Source organism: Geospiza fortis, unplaced genomic scaffold (genome assembly GCF_000277835.1).
Source record: "Geospiza fortis unplaced genomic scaffold, GeoFor_1.0 scaffold254, whole genome shotgun sequence".
In the NCBI taxonomy this organism is placed as follows: Eukaryota; Metazoa; Chordata; class Aves; order Passeriformes; family Thraupidae; genus Geospiza; species Geospiza fortis.
This window is the reverse complement of record NW_005054441.1, coordinates 1,100,089-1,111,974: the sequence shown is the minus strand read 5'-3', so window position 1 is coordinate 1,111,974 and position 11,886 is coordinate 1,100,089. Positions and strand designations below refer to the sequence as shown.

Below are 11,886 nucleotides of genomic sequence, written 5' to 3'. Positions count from 1 at the left end.
CGCAGAGGGCCTCCAGCCCTTGCAGCATCTCCGTGGCTCCTCTGGCCTGGCTGCAGCAGCTCCACGTCCTCCTGCTGCTGTTGCCCAGGGCTGGGGCAGCTCTGCAGGTGGGGTCTCACCTGAGCACAGGGGCAGAGGGGCAGAATCCCCCCCTCCCCTGCTGCCCATGCTGGGGGCTCAGCCCAGCACAGGGGGGGTTTCTGGCTCAGTGCCCATGGCCGGGGCAGCCTGAGCCTCTCACCCACCAGCACCCCAAGTCCTTCCCCCTGGGCTGCTCCTGATCTGTTCCCAGCCCAGACTGGGTTTGTGCTCGGGGTTGCCCTGACCCAGGAGCAGGAGTTGTGCTTGGCCTTGGGTGAATTTCATGAGATTGGCTCGGACCCGCCTCTCCAGCCCATCTGTGCAGAGGTTCTGACTTTGCCAGGTGTGCCTTCTGAGCATTACCTGTTGCACTCTGGGGAGCCTGAGTGCCAGCCAGGTGCTCAAGCAGAAGCTTTTGCTTAACAAAGAAAAGCTTTTAGCAGAGGCATTGCTTCAGGGTTGGGTTAGAGGTGTAAATGTCATAAATTTAATCCACCACTGCCAGCTGCTCTAATAATTGCTCTAATGAGAAGGAATAGAACAAATTGGGGAAGATTTCATAGGAACAAACAGCTGCCAATCGTATGAAGGATTTTTAACTTACATGCTATTAGGGAAGTCTTCCTAAACAGCTAAGAATTGAGCTACTGAGCCAGTTTTCTTCATTCACAAACTGCTAAAAATAGAGGAAAGAAGCAGACTACAACTGTCTCTGAAAGTGTACCTTGAGGCCTGCTGGGTGTACATCCTGTTTGACAAGACTGGGTAGGAGAGGTTGACACTTTCCTTGCAGGACAAATTGCTGTGTGAGGCTTTTGATTTCACATATATTCATCATGATTTTTAACTCTTTTGCAGCATTATTTTTCAACAATGCTTGATCAAGCTGTTGAACTCATGCCATGCTGGTTTATTTTGTGCATAATCATCTTAGTCTGATTTTTCAAATACACATTTATGGGCTTTCATGTAGGGCTTGGTATTAGTCAGGCTTTTTTTTTTTTTTTTGTGTGCAAATACTGTTATCAATGTTGGGACAGATGATGACACATTTAGATTATCTGCATTTTGTGAATTCCTGAAAATGTTACTTTGCTTTTACTTATGAAATCATACATTAAGATTCAAAATCTAAATTAAATCTTCATTTCTGGTGAGATCCAGTTTTGTTCTTCCCATTCTTACTATAAGCATGGGCAGATACAAGAAAAAAAACCCAAATGTAAGTATTATTTATGCCTGGAAAATGCCCATGATAACACAGGCAGGTGATTCACTGGCACCAGGAAGGGGGGATAATCTTCAAGAGAACATACCTTTTTGCACAATGGACTCAAAAAAAAAAAAAATCTGCTGCAAGAAATGCTTTATTAAATGATTGCTATTTCCCATAAGCTTTAAAATTAAGACATTTCCATCGTGGTGACAAACCCTGTCAATGTATGTGACTGAATTGTGCTCCAGTTAAATTTCTCTGTGGGATTTTCAGTTGGCTTATTCTAGAGCCCTTTGCAGATTCAATGGATGCTGCATTTCCTTCCTGTCTTGAATTGCAGTGTAAGGTGGCTGGGAGCTTTTAAAGTCACTGTTACTCAATAGGGTGGCAACATTTTATTAAGGAATAAGTATGTGCGCCTTGAGAAAATACATCCTAGTGAGAAGTTCCTGCTGTCACTGTCATGGTTAGTTATCCTGAGGGATGTGCTTTGTGTCTCATATTGGAAGTGGTGAAGGTTAAAACATCCAAGTTCCCTGTAAGCTCTGAGTGCAGCTGCAATGGGTTTGTGTTTAGTATTCAGACAGCAATGCCAGAATCCTACACTCAGATAAAAGATGTGACAGGAGGTGGGGAAAAAACTTCTCCTCTTGCACTTGGCCGTCAAACTGCAGCAGGTGAGTGATGGGGAAATGCCAGGAAAGAACAGAAATATCCATGGAGAGCACCAAAAACTCCATCTCAGTGACAGAGGTGATAGATTCAGCTCTTGGTGTGCATTTGAGGTAGAATTTCTTGTATGATTGCTGCAGTTAAGAAGATTACCAGGCAGTTGTAAAATCCTGCATGCACTCAGTTGTCTGAGAACATTAACATTTTCAGAAAAGAGTTCTGAAATCAGCTCTTCATTCTCCTGACATTCATCCCAAGGAAGCTCTGCGACCAAGGTCAGGTAGAAGAGTTGATTTGTTGGGGGGTGTGTGCATTTGGCTGATAAAAGAATAAATATTATTTCTTATTTGGCTATTTATGTAATCTAAATTCCCACAGAAGTGGATACATTCCTGGTAGTTTGATGACCTGTGACAAAGCAGCCTAGTAATTAATTTCAAAATGCTGCAAACCCCAAGGCAGAGTCCCAAGAATGGGCAAATGTCCAGAGAAACAGCAAGGTTTGGTTAAAGGGAAGCATGTTTGTCTGATTTTTTACTTCTAACGTGTCACTTCAATCCTCTCCAGAGACAATGGGACATTTTGTAAACAAGGATTTAAAAGAAGGATTCAGGGAGAGCTCAGAGCCCCTTCCAGTGCCTGAAGGGGCTCCAGGAGAGCTGCAGAGGAAGTTTGGACAAGAGGGAGGGACAGGAGCCAGGGAATGGCTCCCACTGCCAGAGGGCAGGGCTGGATGGGATCTTGGGCAGGAATTGTTCCCTGGCAGGGTGGGCAGGCCCTGGCACAGGGTGCCCAGAGCAGCTGGGGCTGCCCCTGGATCCCTGGCCGTGCCCAAGGCCAGGCTGGACAGGGCTTGGAGTACCTGGGACAGTGGGAGGTGAACCTGCCCAGGGGTGTGGAATAAGATGAGCTTTAAGATCCCTTCCAACCCAAACCATTCTGGGATTCTGTGATTCTATGGATTTTTCAGAACTGTATTTCCAGCCCCAGGCACTCCCACTTGACTTCTACAAAGCTCATGTTGCTTTTCGGAACACTCACAGTTGTTATTTATAGAAAAGCTTTTAAGGGAAGTCTCAGATGCTGTAACTGTGGGCTCATTCCAGAGAATCTAAAGCTCAGTTGATCAGCCTCTCACATTTTCTTACTTCAGGTAAAGCAAGATTTCAGAATTATTTAAATAGTTTTTAATGTTTTTAATTCTTTGCCTGCTGATGTTTGCTGTTAAAAACCTGACTGCAATATATTCATTTTTGTGATCAGTTTTTTTCCTCATCTTTTGCATTGACAGATGAATCTGGACTGCAAGATCCCTGTTAGGAAGGTAAGTTGGATGCTTTAGAGACTGTAAGCTGCCAGGAACTCTTTACTGTAGAAGAAGAAATTCTTCTCTGTGAGGGTGGGGAGGCCCTGGCACAGGGTGCCCAGAGCAGCTGGGGCTGCCCCTGGATCCCTGGCAGTGCCCAAGGCCAGGCTGGACAGGGCTTGGAGCAGCCTGGGACAGTGGGAGGTGTCCCTGCCATGGCAGGGGTGGCACTCGAGGGGTTTTAAAGTCCACCCCCAACCCAAACCATTCTGGGATTCAGTGACTGTAATGAAATGATGGACAGGTAGAGAAGCGCAGTTAATACCAGTTTGCTGAATGTCCCTGACAATGGCTACTGAAAATTCTCACTGCAATTAACACTTTTAAAGTACTGAGAGATGTGGACTACATTATTATACTTCTATCATTAATAACTCCAGAAATTCTGTTGATATTGCTCAGATTTAAGTGAAGGGATTCATCAAAGTGAGAGGAGCATAAAACCATAGAAAATCCTGAGCTGGATCCCATGGGGATCATTGATGCAGCCCCTGTCCCTGCACAGCCACCCCAAGAACCCCACCCTGAGCAGCCCTGGGAGCTCCTGGAGCTCTGGCAGCCTTGGCACCATTCCCTGGGGAGCCTGGGCAGTGCCCAGCAGCCTCGGGGGGCAGAACCTTGCCCTGAGCTCCATGCCAAGGCCTGGCAGGAGGGTCCTGGTTCATTTGCTTCTCCACACTGACAGTGAGAGGTTGGGATGTCCCACCAAAGGAGAGTCATCCTGTCCATAAGTGAAGTGCTACATGTGCTCAGTGATTCTATGTTGATTGACTCCTCTGTCCCATTTTTTATTGCCTATGTGGAAAACCAAAGAATTTATTGTACAATGCATGACTCAAGCCCTCTCCCATCCTGTTTGCTCAGTTGTTCTTGGTTTGATATGCAGCAGGAAAGTTCATTTACCTGTAATTACTTTTTTTTCATTAACAGTTGCAATTTTCTTGACTGTGCAATGAGAGCATTGGCTTTCTTGATCCATATCGAATAAGCAAACATTAAAATCCTACAGTTGTTCATGTTAAATATTATGAAAGGGAACCCAGTTTGAGATTAAATTAAAATTGCAGTAGCCGGTCTTGCCTGAAACCTCTGTGACTCAGGGCAGGAGGTTGATGAAGAAGGCTTCAGCTTAGACACCAGATTCTTGGTTTCCTATTTTCAAAGGCACTGGCTACTGTAGCTTTAGGTGAGGTTTTGCAATATAAGCTTAATTTCTGTGTATAGTGTAGTGATGGTGGTGAACTTCTAAATAACTTAGAATTCCATCTTCCATAGTGTGTGGGAAGAACTGCAGATTTCTGTGCATTTCCTCCATATAGCTGCCTTCATTTCAGTTGAGTTGTTACCATTTTGTCTCCTTCTTCTCCTGGCATGGTTTAAAACTGATGGTTTTGAGGGGAAAAAAGCCATAATCAGGGCACCTGAAATCTTAAAAGAATACATTTGATGCACACAGTAAAAAGAAGAGAGACAGGTAGAAGAGCAGAGGGTGAAGGAAGTGGAAAAAATTACAAACAAGAAATGCTGCCCAGTAATCATATTGCATGTATGAAATAATGCTCATATGATTGCAAATTTTACCTGTAATAAGTCCTAGGTTACTCTGATATCTTTCATTGCAGGTAGTTTTGTTGTACTATAATTCTCCAAAATTGTACAACAAATGACAGGACAAGAGGAAACAGCCTCAAATTGCAGCAGGGGAGGTCTGGGTTGGATCTAGGGGAAAGCTTCATGGAAATGTGGTCAGGCACTGGCACAGGCTGCCCTGGGCAGTGCTGGAGTCACCATGCCTAGAAGTGTGGCTGTGGCACCTGGGGACATGGGGTAGTGGTGAACATGGGGGTGGTGCTGGGCTGATGGTTGTACCTGATGATCCTGGAGGTCTTTTCCCTCCTTAATGATTCTGTGATTCCATAACCATTACAGAAATTGCAGCGTTGTGTAAGAATTGAGTTGCCTGTAGCAACAGTTCCTTTCCTTCTGTTATGTTTCCTTCCCTCCCACTCCTTGCTCTAGAAGAAACTCTTCCCACAGCAAAACATATAGAGAGATATAATAAAGAAAAAAAAGAGAAATAAATCCCACACACACTCTGGTATCATGTGTATCCTTTAAACATTTTGTCACTTTAGATTTCTGCCCTCTGGCCTGAGGTGCCTGAAGCTGCCAGGTTTTGCTGTGTGGGTTTGGGGTTTTCCCCCCACCCTTTGGAGCAGGGATCCTGGGCTCCAGGGGCTGCTTGGGAGCTCTTTGTACAGTGAGGTGCAGACACTTTGGAGACACTTCCTTCTCAGGGTTTGGAACGAAGCTGGCTGAGCTGTAACACAGCTTTGGTCATAGTGGTACCTGGAAAAGGAGTGCAATGAAGAGAACCAGAGGTGGACACTTGGGTTCTTGGGTGTGACGCTAGCAAACTGCAAGAGAATTGCCACAGGCTTCAGCTTCATGTATTTGTTGAAGGCAGGGAGAGCTGGGGGTGCTCACCTGGACAAGAGAAGGCTCCAGGCAGAGCTCAGAGCCCCTTGCAGGGCCTGAAGGGGCTCCAGGAGAGCTGCAGAGGGACTGGGGACAAGGCCTGGAGGGACAGGAGCCAGGCAATGGCTCCCACTGCCAGAGGGCAGGGCTGGATGGGATCTTGGGCAGGAATTGTTCCCTGTGAGGGTGGGCAGGCCCTGGCACAGGGTACCCAGAGCAGCTGGGGCTGCCCCTGCATCCCTGGCAGTGCCCAAGGCCAGGCTGGACAGGGCTTGGAGCAGCCTGGGACAGTGGGAGGTGTCCCTGCCATGGCAGGGGTGGCACTGGATCATCTTTAAGGGTCCAACCTAACCCAAACCATTGTGGAATTCAGTGATTCTTCATTTAAAGTTCTGTTTTAAATCACTCTTCACATTCCTTCAGGCTTTTTGGAGTATTTTGCATGGCTTTTTAGAACTTACTGAAAAACATTGTTTCTACATTGTTTATTGTGAAATGAGGCTGTTTTTTCTTTAAGTACATTTCTGGGGGGTGTAAAGAAGATTCTGTTTAGATATTCTGGGATAAAGGTCATAGGCCATACAAAAATGTATTGGAGAGGGATGTATTTCAAAGCTTCCATGGATGTTTACATAGATGCATTGTTTTGTAGAATCAGAATCCCAGAATGGCTGGGCTGGAAGGGACCTTAAAGCTCATCCAGTTCCACCCCCTGGACAGGGACACCTTCCACTGTCCCGGCGTGCTCCAAGCCCCATCCAACTGGCCTTGGGATCCAGGGGCAGCCACAGCTGCTCTGGACGTCCTGTGCCAGGACCTCAACACCCTCATAGCCAAAAATATTTCTTCCTAATATCCCATCAAAACCCACCCTTGTTCAGTTTAAAGCCTTTCCCCCTTGTCCCATCACTACATGACCACTGTATGAACTATCCCAGTGCAGCATGTCCTGAGCTCTGCTGGAGCTGGGGCTGTCCCCTGTACACTCAGTGCTGCCATAACCTCATGCCTTGATTGTGATCTTTGCTTTGCCATTCAGTTATCATCCTCTGTTAGTGGTAAACCAGAAAGATTAGGAAGTGTTAAAATATCCTGAGCACTTTCTGTCCTGACCTAAGTCAGATCAAAAGAGGATGAAAAGGTTAATCTGCTGCAAAAATATTTCCTCATTAGAAATTCGGAAGTAAAGCCATTGGATACTGCCACAAGTGCTGCTAGTAATGGGAGCCAAGTTATGATGCCAGATACTGAAGATTTTAACTGATGGAGCAGTCCCCACTCAGGGCAAGTGGCACAGATGGCTGAAAAAAACAACCAGATGTGGGACAAGCCTCTGTGTGCTGCACACAACCCCCCAGCACTGCAGCCAAGGCCTGGTGTGTCCCATGAAACAGCTGCCCTGACATGGGGGCTGGGTGTCACCAACTTGCCTGTTCAGCTGCACCTGAGCATCTTCCACTTGTCCCTTGAGCATGCACAGGCTCTGCTTTCATGCTGGGGCAGAGATTTGGGCATTGTTATTTGCTCTGCACAGGATTAGGTAAAAAACCTCTTCTGTCAGTTCTGTTCCATGGGGCTGCTGGGGACAGAGGGGAATCGCTCCTGGAGGCAGCAGAGTGGCTCCTGGTGATGCAGAGAGGGAGAAGAGGTGTACAAGAGTGCCTGAACCAGTGCTGAACACGGCCCCTCACAGAAGGGTGAGCTTAAGGCACCACCTGGAGCTTATTCAGGGTGAAAAAGGCTTTCAAATTATTCTCTCTGCAAATGAACCAACAATTACCTGCAGAGCTGCCCTCTACTCTGTGCCCCCAACACAAGAAGGATGTGGAGCTGCTGGGCCAGGCCAGAGGAGGCCACAAATGTGCTCCAAGGGCTGGAGCCCCTCTGCTCTGGAGCCAGCCTGGCACAGCTGGGCCTGCTCACCTGGACAAGAGAAGGCTCCAGGGAGAGCTCAGAGCCCCTGGCAGGGCCTGAAGGGGCTCCAGGAGAGCTGCACAGGGACTGGGGACAAGGCCTGGAGGGACAGGAGCCAGGGAATGGCTCCCACTGCCAGAGGGCAGGGCTGGATGGGATCTTGGGCAGGAATTGTTCCCTGGCAGGGTGGGCAGGCCCTGGCACAGGGTGCCCAGAGCAGCTGGGGCTGCCCCTGGATCCCTGGCAGTGTCCAAGGCCAGGTTGGATGGGGCTTGGAGCTCCCATGGCAGGGGTTTAGAAGAGATGTTATTCAAGGTCTGATCCAACACAAATCATTCTGCAATTCTGTGATTCTATATTTCTGGGTGGAAATATAAATCTTTGCTGTGATAAGGCATGTTTGACCTCAGTGATGTTCCCTTTAAATGCTCCAGGGAATGGCTCCCACTGCCAGAGGGCAGGGCTGGATGGGATCTTGGGCAGGAATTGTTCCCTGTGAGGGTGGGCAGGCCCTGGCACAGGGTGCCCAGAGCAGCTGGGGCTGCCCCTGCATCCCTGGCAGTGTCCAAGGCCAGGTTGGATGGGGCTTGGAGCTCCCATGGCAGGGGTTTAGAAGAGATGTTATTCAAGGTCTGATCCAACACAAATCATTCTGCAATTCTGTGATTCTATATTTCTGGGTGGAAATATAAATCTTTGCTGTGATAAGGCATGTTTGACCTCAGTGATGTTCCCTTTAAATGCTGGAGATTGGATGTCAGAGATATGTCTGCTTTTATGACTTATTTCCATTTTCTGGTTCCCTTTTCGAAGGGAACCAGAAAATGAAATGCAGGGCAGACTCCTCAGGCTGGAAGGTACATTTCTGTTGAATCCAATGGTATTGTCCAAGAGGACTGAAAGGGGTTCAGTTGCCAAAAGAGAGCCTCTGGATTTGGGATTGCTAATGCCCAGATCCTGCTGAGATGAGAGGAGATGGGTTTTTCGTACAAAATGGGTGCTGTTCCTGATGAATATTGTTGCCCATCTCTCCACCTCCAAACTCTGCTCCTTTGGATAACTTGGATTTTGCCAGGAATGGCACTGCTCAGTAATTTGCTCTGTAGGATGTTGAGCCTCGCTCTCCCTGGCCCAAATGCAAGATGTCAGGAGGAAAACGGGCGAGTAGGCAAAGCCTCAGCCTAGAATGTGAGACAAATGTTCCCATCCTATTCCCATTACTCAGTGACTTGGGAAGGGCTGCACAGTCCCAATGATTTGGCTCTGTAGCTTTGGGAGGCACCTGGGCACGTGGGTTCAGCTGCACCCACTGAGCCGGGCAATGCCTTTGCTGCACCAGAGAAGGGAGAAGGCAGTGCTGAGGTTCTGTGAGTTAAAGGCTCAGGCTCTGGCTGGGTGGCATGCCCCACGATGGAAAGGGGACACCAGCTCAGGCAGAAGCACATGGGAATCTCTGCTGGCTGTGCAGCAGGATGGGAAAAGCCCATTTAGTGCATCTGAGGGAGTGGCTCCCTGTGCATGACGCTGAGTTCTTCGGCCGTGGTCGTGTCTGTAACAACGTCCGGATGTGGCAAAAGCCAAAACCACAAAACATTTCTGTTTGTCACAGGGAGCCTGCTGCAGATCCTGGGAGTGCAGCACAGAGCTGTAAGGATGAACTCATGTGTTTATTCTCCAGCCTGAACAGACCACGTTTCTAAGGATCCATCCCTACAAATACAGGGAATAATGCAAGGAGTGCTCCTGGGGAAACACACCCCAAGAATCCTATGAACAGTCTGGCTTGAATGGCTTGGGGAAGTTGTTTGTGTATGGAAAAATATAACCAGGATCTGAAAGTACCTGCTAGTTTGGATTAGTTTTCTTCTACACTGCCTTTGCCCTTGCACTGCCAATGTTTTCTGAAGGCTTAAACACCATTTCATTAATTTTTTTTTAAGTACACCCAAAAAGATCCCAAGACCCCTGAATGAATCTGGTGTTTGCCTACAACTGCATTTTCTTCTTTTTCACCATTTTGCTTAGAATATTGGAAATGCTGAACATGAGTGCAGAACTGGTGTCTGGTTTTGTGGCTGGGATGATGAGCTGCAGAGGTAGTTATTCCCTCCTCACTTGTGTGGATGCTGCAGGATACAGATAAGCTGCTTCTCTTTGACAGCAGTACTCATTTAAAGCTTTCTGTGCCATTGCCTGTTCCAACCCTTGGTGCCTCTGGATTGTCACCCCCAGAAGAACAGTGAAGCGTGGCCTGGATCAACCTGCTCTGAGGCTCACAGAGTCGATGTTGAGACAAGATTATGCCCGAGGATTCCTGGTCCCAGCTCCTCCTCCTCCCCTGGGACTCGGTCCCCCTGGAAAGCTGCTGCCACCAGAGGCACCCACTCCACTGTCACTGCTCTGGCCAGGCCAGCAGTGGTGACAGCAGCTGTCCCTGTTTGCAGGGGGATCCTGCTTCCCACACAGAGCCACAGGGAACAGGATCTGGTGAGCTCCAGTTCCCTACTAGGGAGGGTGTGTGACTGTGCCCTCAAAGGGCAGAAGTTGCTCTCAGTGTTGTCAAATAATGACTCATTTCTGATGGAGGTTTGAGGGCGCAGGCGGCGCCAGCGCAGGGACCGCCCGGGCACTGCTCACAGCCTCGGCAGCAGAGAAATCAGGAAATCAGCCCCGGCTCTGCCTGGGAGCTGCTCTAGGACGTAGTGCTCGGCTCTGTGTAGGACAGAGACTCCCCAGGAGCTCAGGGATCCAAGCCCAGGCTCAGCTGTGAGCTTCCCTGGCATCGCTGTCCCCGGCCCCACATGGGCACCGCTGAGGTAAGAGCCAGGCCCGAGGGGCGCTGAGGGCAGACGAGGTGTCGGTCCTGCTGTCCCCTCGGGCACAGGGAGGGATGGGCACGGTGCTGAGTGTGGTGGGCAGGGGGGGAATGCCTGGGTGTCCCCCGTTGTCCAGCAGGGGAGCTGCAGCTGCCCTCTGTCCCAGGGAGAGCCCAGCGCGGCTCCATCGCAGCCGGGTCCCCTCCTGTCACTGCACCATGAGCTCTGGCACCTCCTCGCCTGGGGTGACTCTGTGCACTGGGAATAAGCTTGAGCTCTCCAGTCCAGGGTTGGGACAGCTTTACCAACCTCCACTATGTTTCTGTGCTTCTCAACCTCATTGCAATTACTCAGGTTTACCAATTCATAAAAGTACAGAACAGCCCCAAAACAAAGAAGAGAGCAAATATCTCCTCTCAGGCTTCCTGCCTGCACACTCTGCTTGTGGGAGCATTCATTCCAGTGATGGGAATCTCATGGATCAAACACCTCCAGGAACAAAGAGCTGCTTTAGGACAAGGCATGTGAGTGTCACCAGGAGGGAGGTGATTCACTGCTGTCCCTGCTGGTGCCTGGGCGAGGCAATGGCTGCTGTCCAGGCTCTGCTGGCAGCAGGTGTCCGTTGGGGGTGTGTGTCCATCACCCCAAGCCCCAGGGCCGGCTGGGCAGAGGAGAAGCTCTTCCCTTTGGTACTCAAGTGGAGGATCTGTCCCTTCCCAGCACCAACTGCTGTCCCGCACACTGGGGCAGGACTGACCAAACAGTTGCTGCTTTTCACCTGAAATTTCTGTCCTTGAGCAGCAGAAAATGAAGGAGAGTTGTCAGAGCTACCATCAGCCCTCCTGGCTCAGCCAGCCCAGCCCTCCTTGGACAGGATGTACCTTGGCAGGGGTATGGAGCAGACCCTGTGCTGAAGCTCTGTGTTCATGAGGTCCTCAGCATCCTGGAAATGATCTGAGCTGCACCCAGTCACAGCAGCCTCTGGCTGTGCCAGCTGGGGAGCAGCTCACCGTGGCTGCCTGGGAAGCCCCAACTTCACCAAGACAACCCGTGTGCCATGGATGGGCTGCATGGTGAGGGGATGGCTTCTGCCAGATACAAAACTGCTGCCTTCCAGTGCTAACCTTGTAGCAGCTGCAATTGTCCCTGTTTTGTTGTTGTGGATATGGGCTGGCGGGATCAGATAGTCCTTAGATCCACACTGCCACAGAGAGGAGTTTACAGCAGTGATGCAGAGCAGTGATTGTGAGTCACCTTCCAAAGAGCAAAGTCATCTCTGCTCCAAGGAGCTCATCCCACAGTGTGGGCAGCAGGGGAGGGTGGGATTCTGTCCCTCTGCTCTG

The 11,886-nt window shown here is 49.4% G+C and overlaps 1 protein-coding gene across 1 annotated transcript in view; it reads left to right on the top strand.

Annotated features, from left to right (window-relative positions):
* Nucleotides 1-3,260: 3,260 nt before the first annotated feature.
* MATK (megakaryocyte-associated tyrosine kinase) overlaps nucleotides 3,261-11,886 on the top strand; it is a 13,843-nt gene continuing 5,217 nt past the window's right edge. The window contains exon 1 of the mRNA XM_014309613.2: nucleotides 3,261-3,293. Coding sequence (XP_014165088.1) covers nucleotides 3,261-3,293 — 33 coding nt within the window. The remainder of the gene's footprint in view (nucleotides 3,294-11,886) is intronic.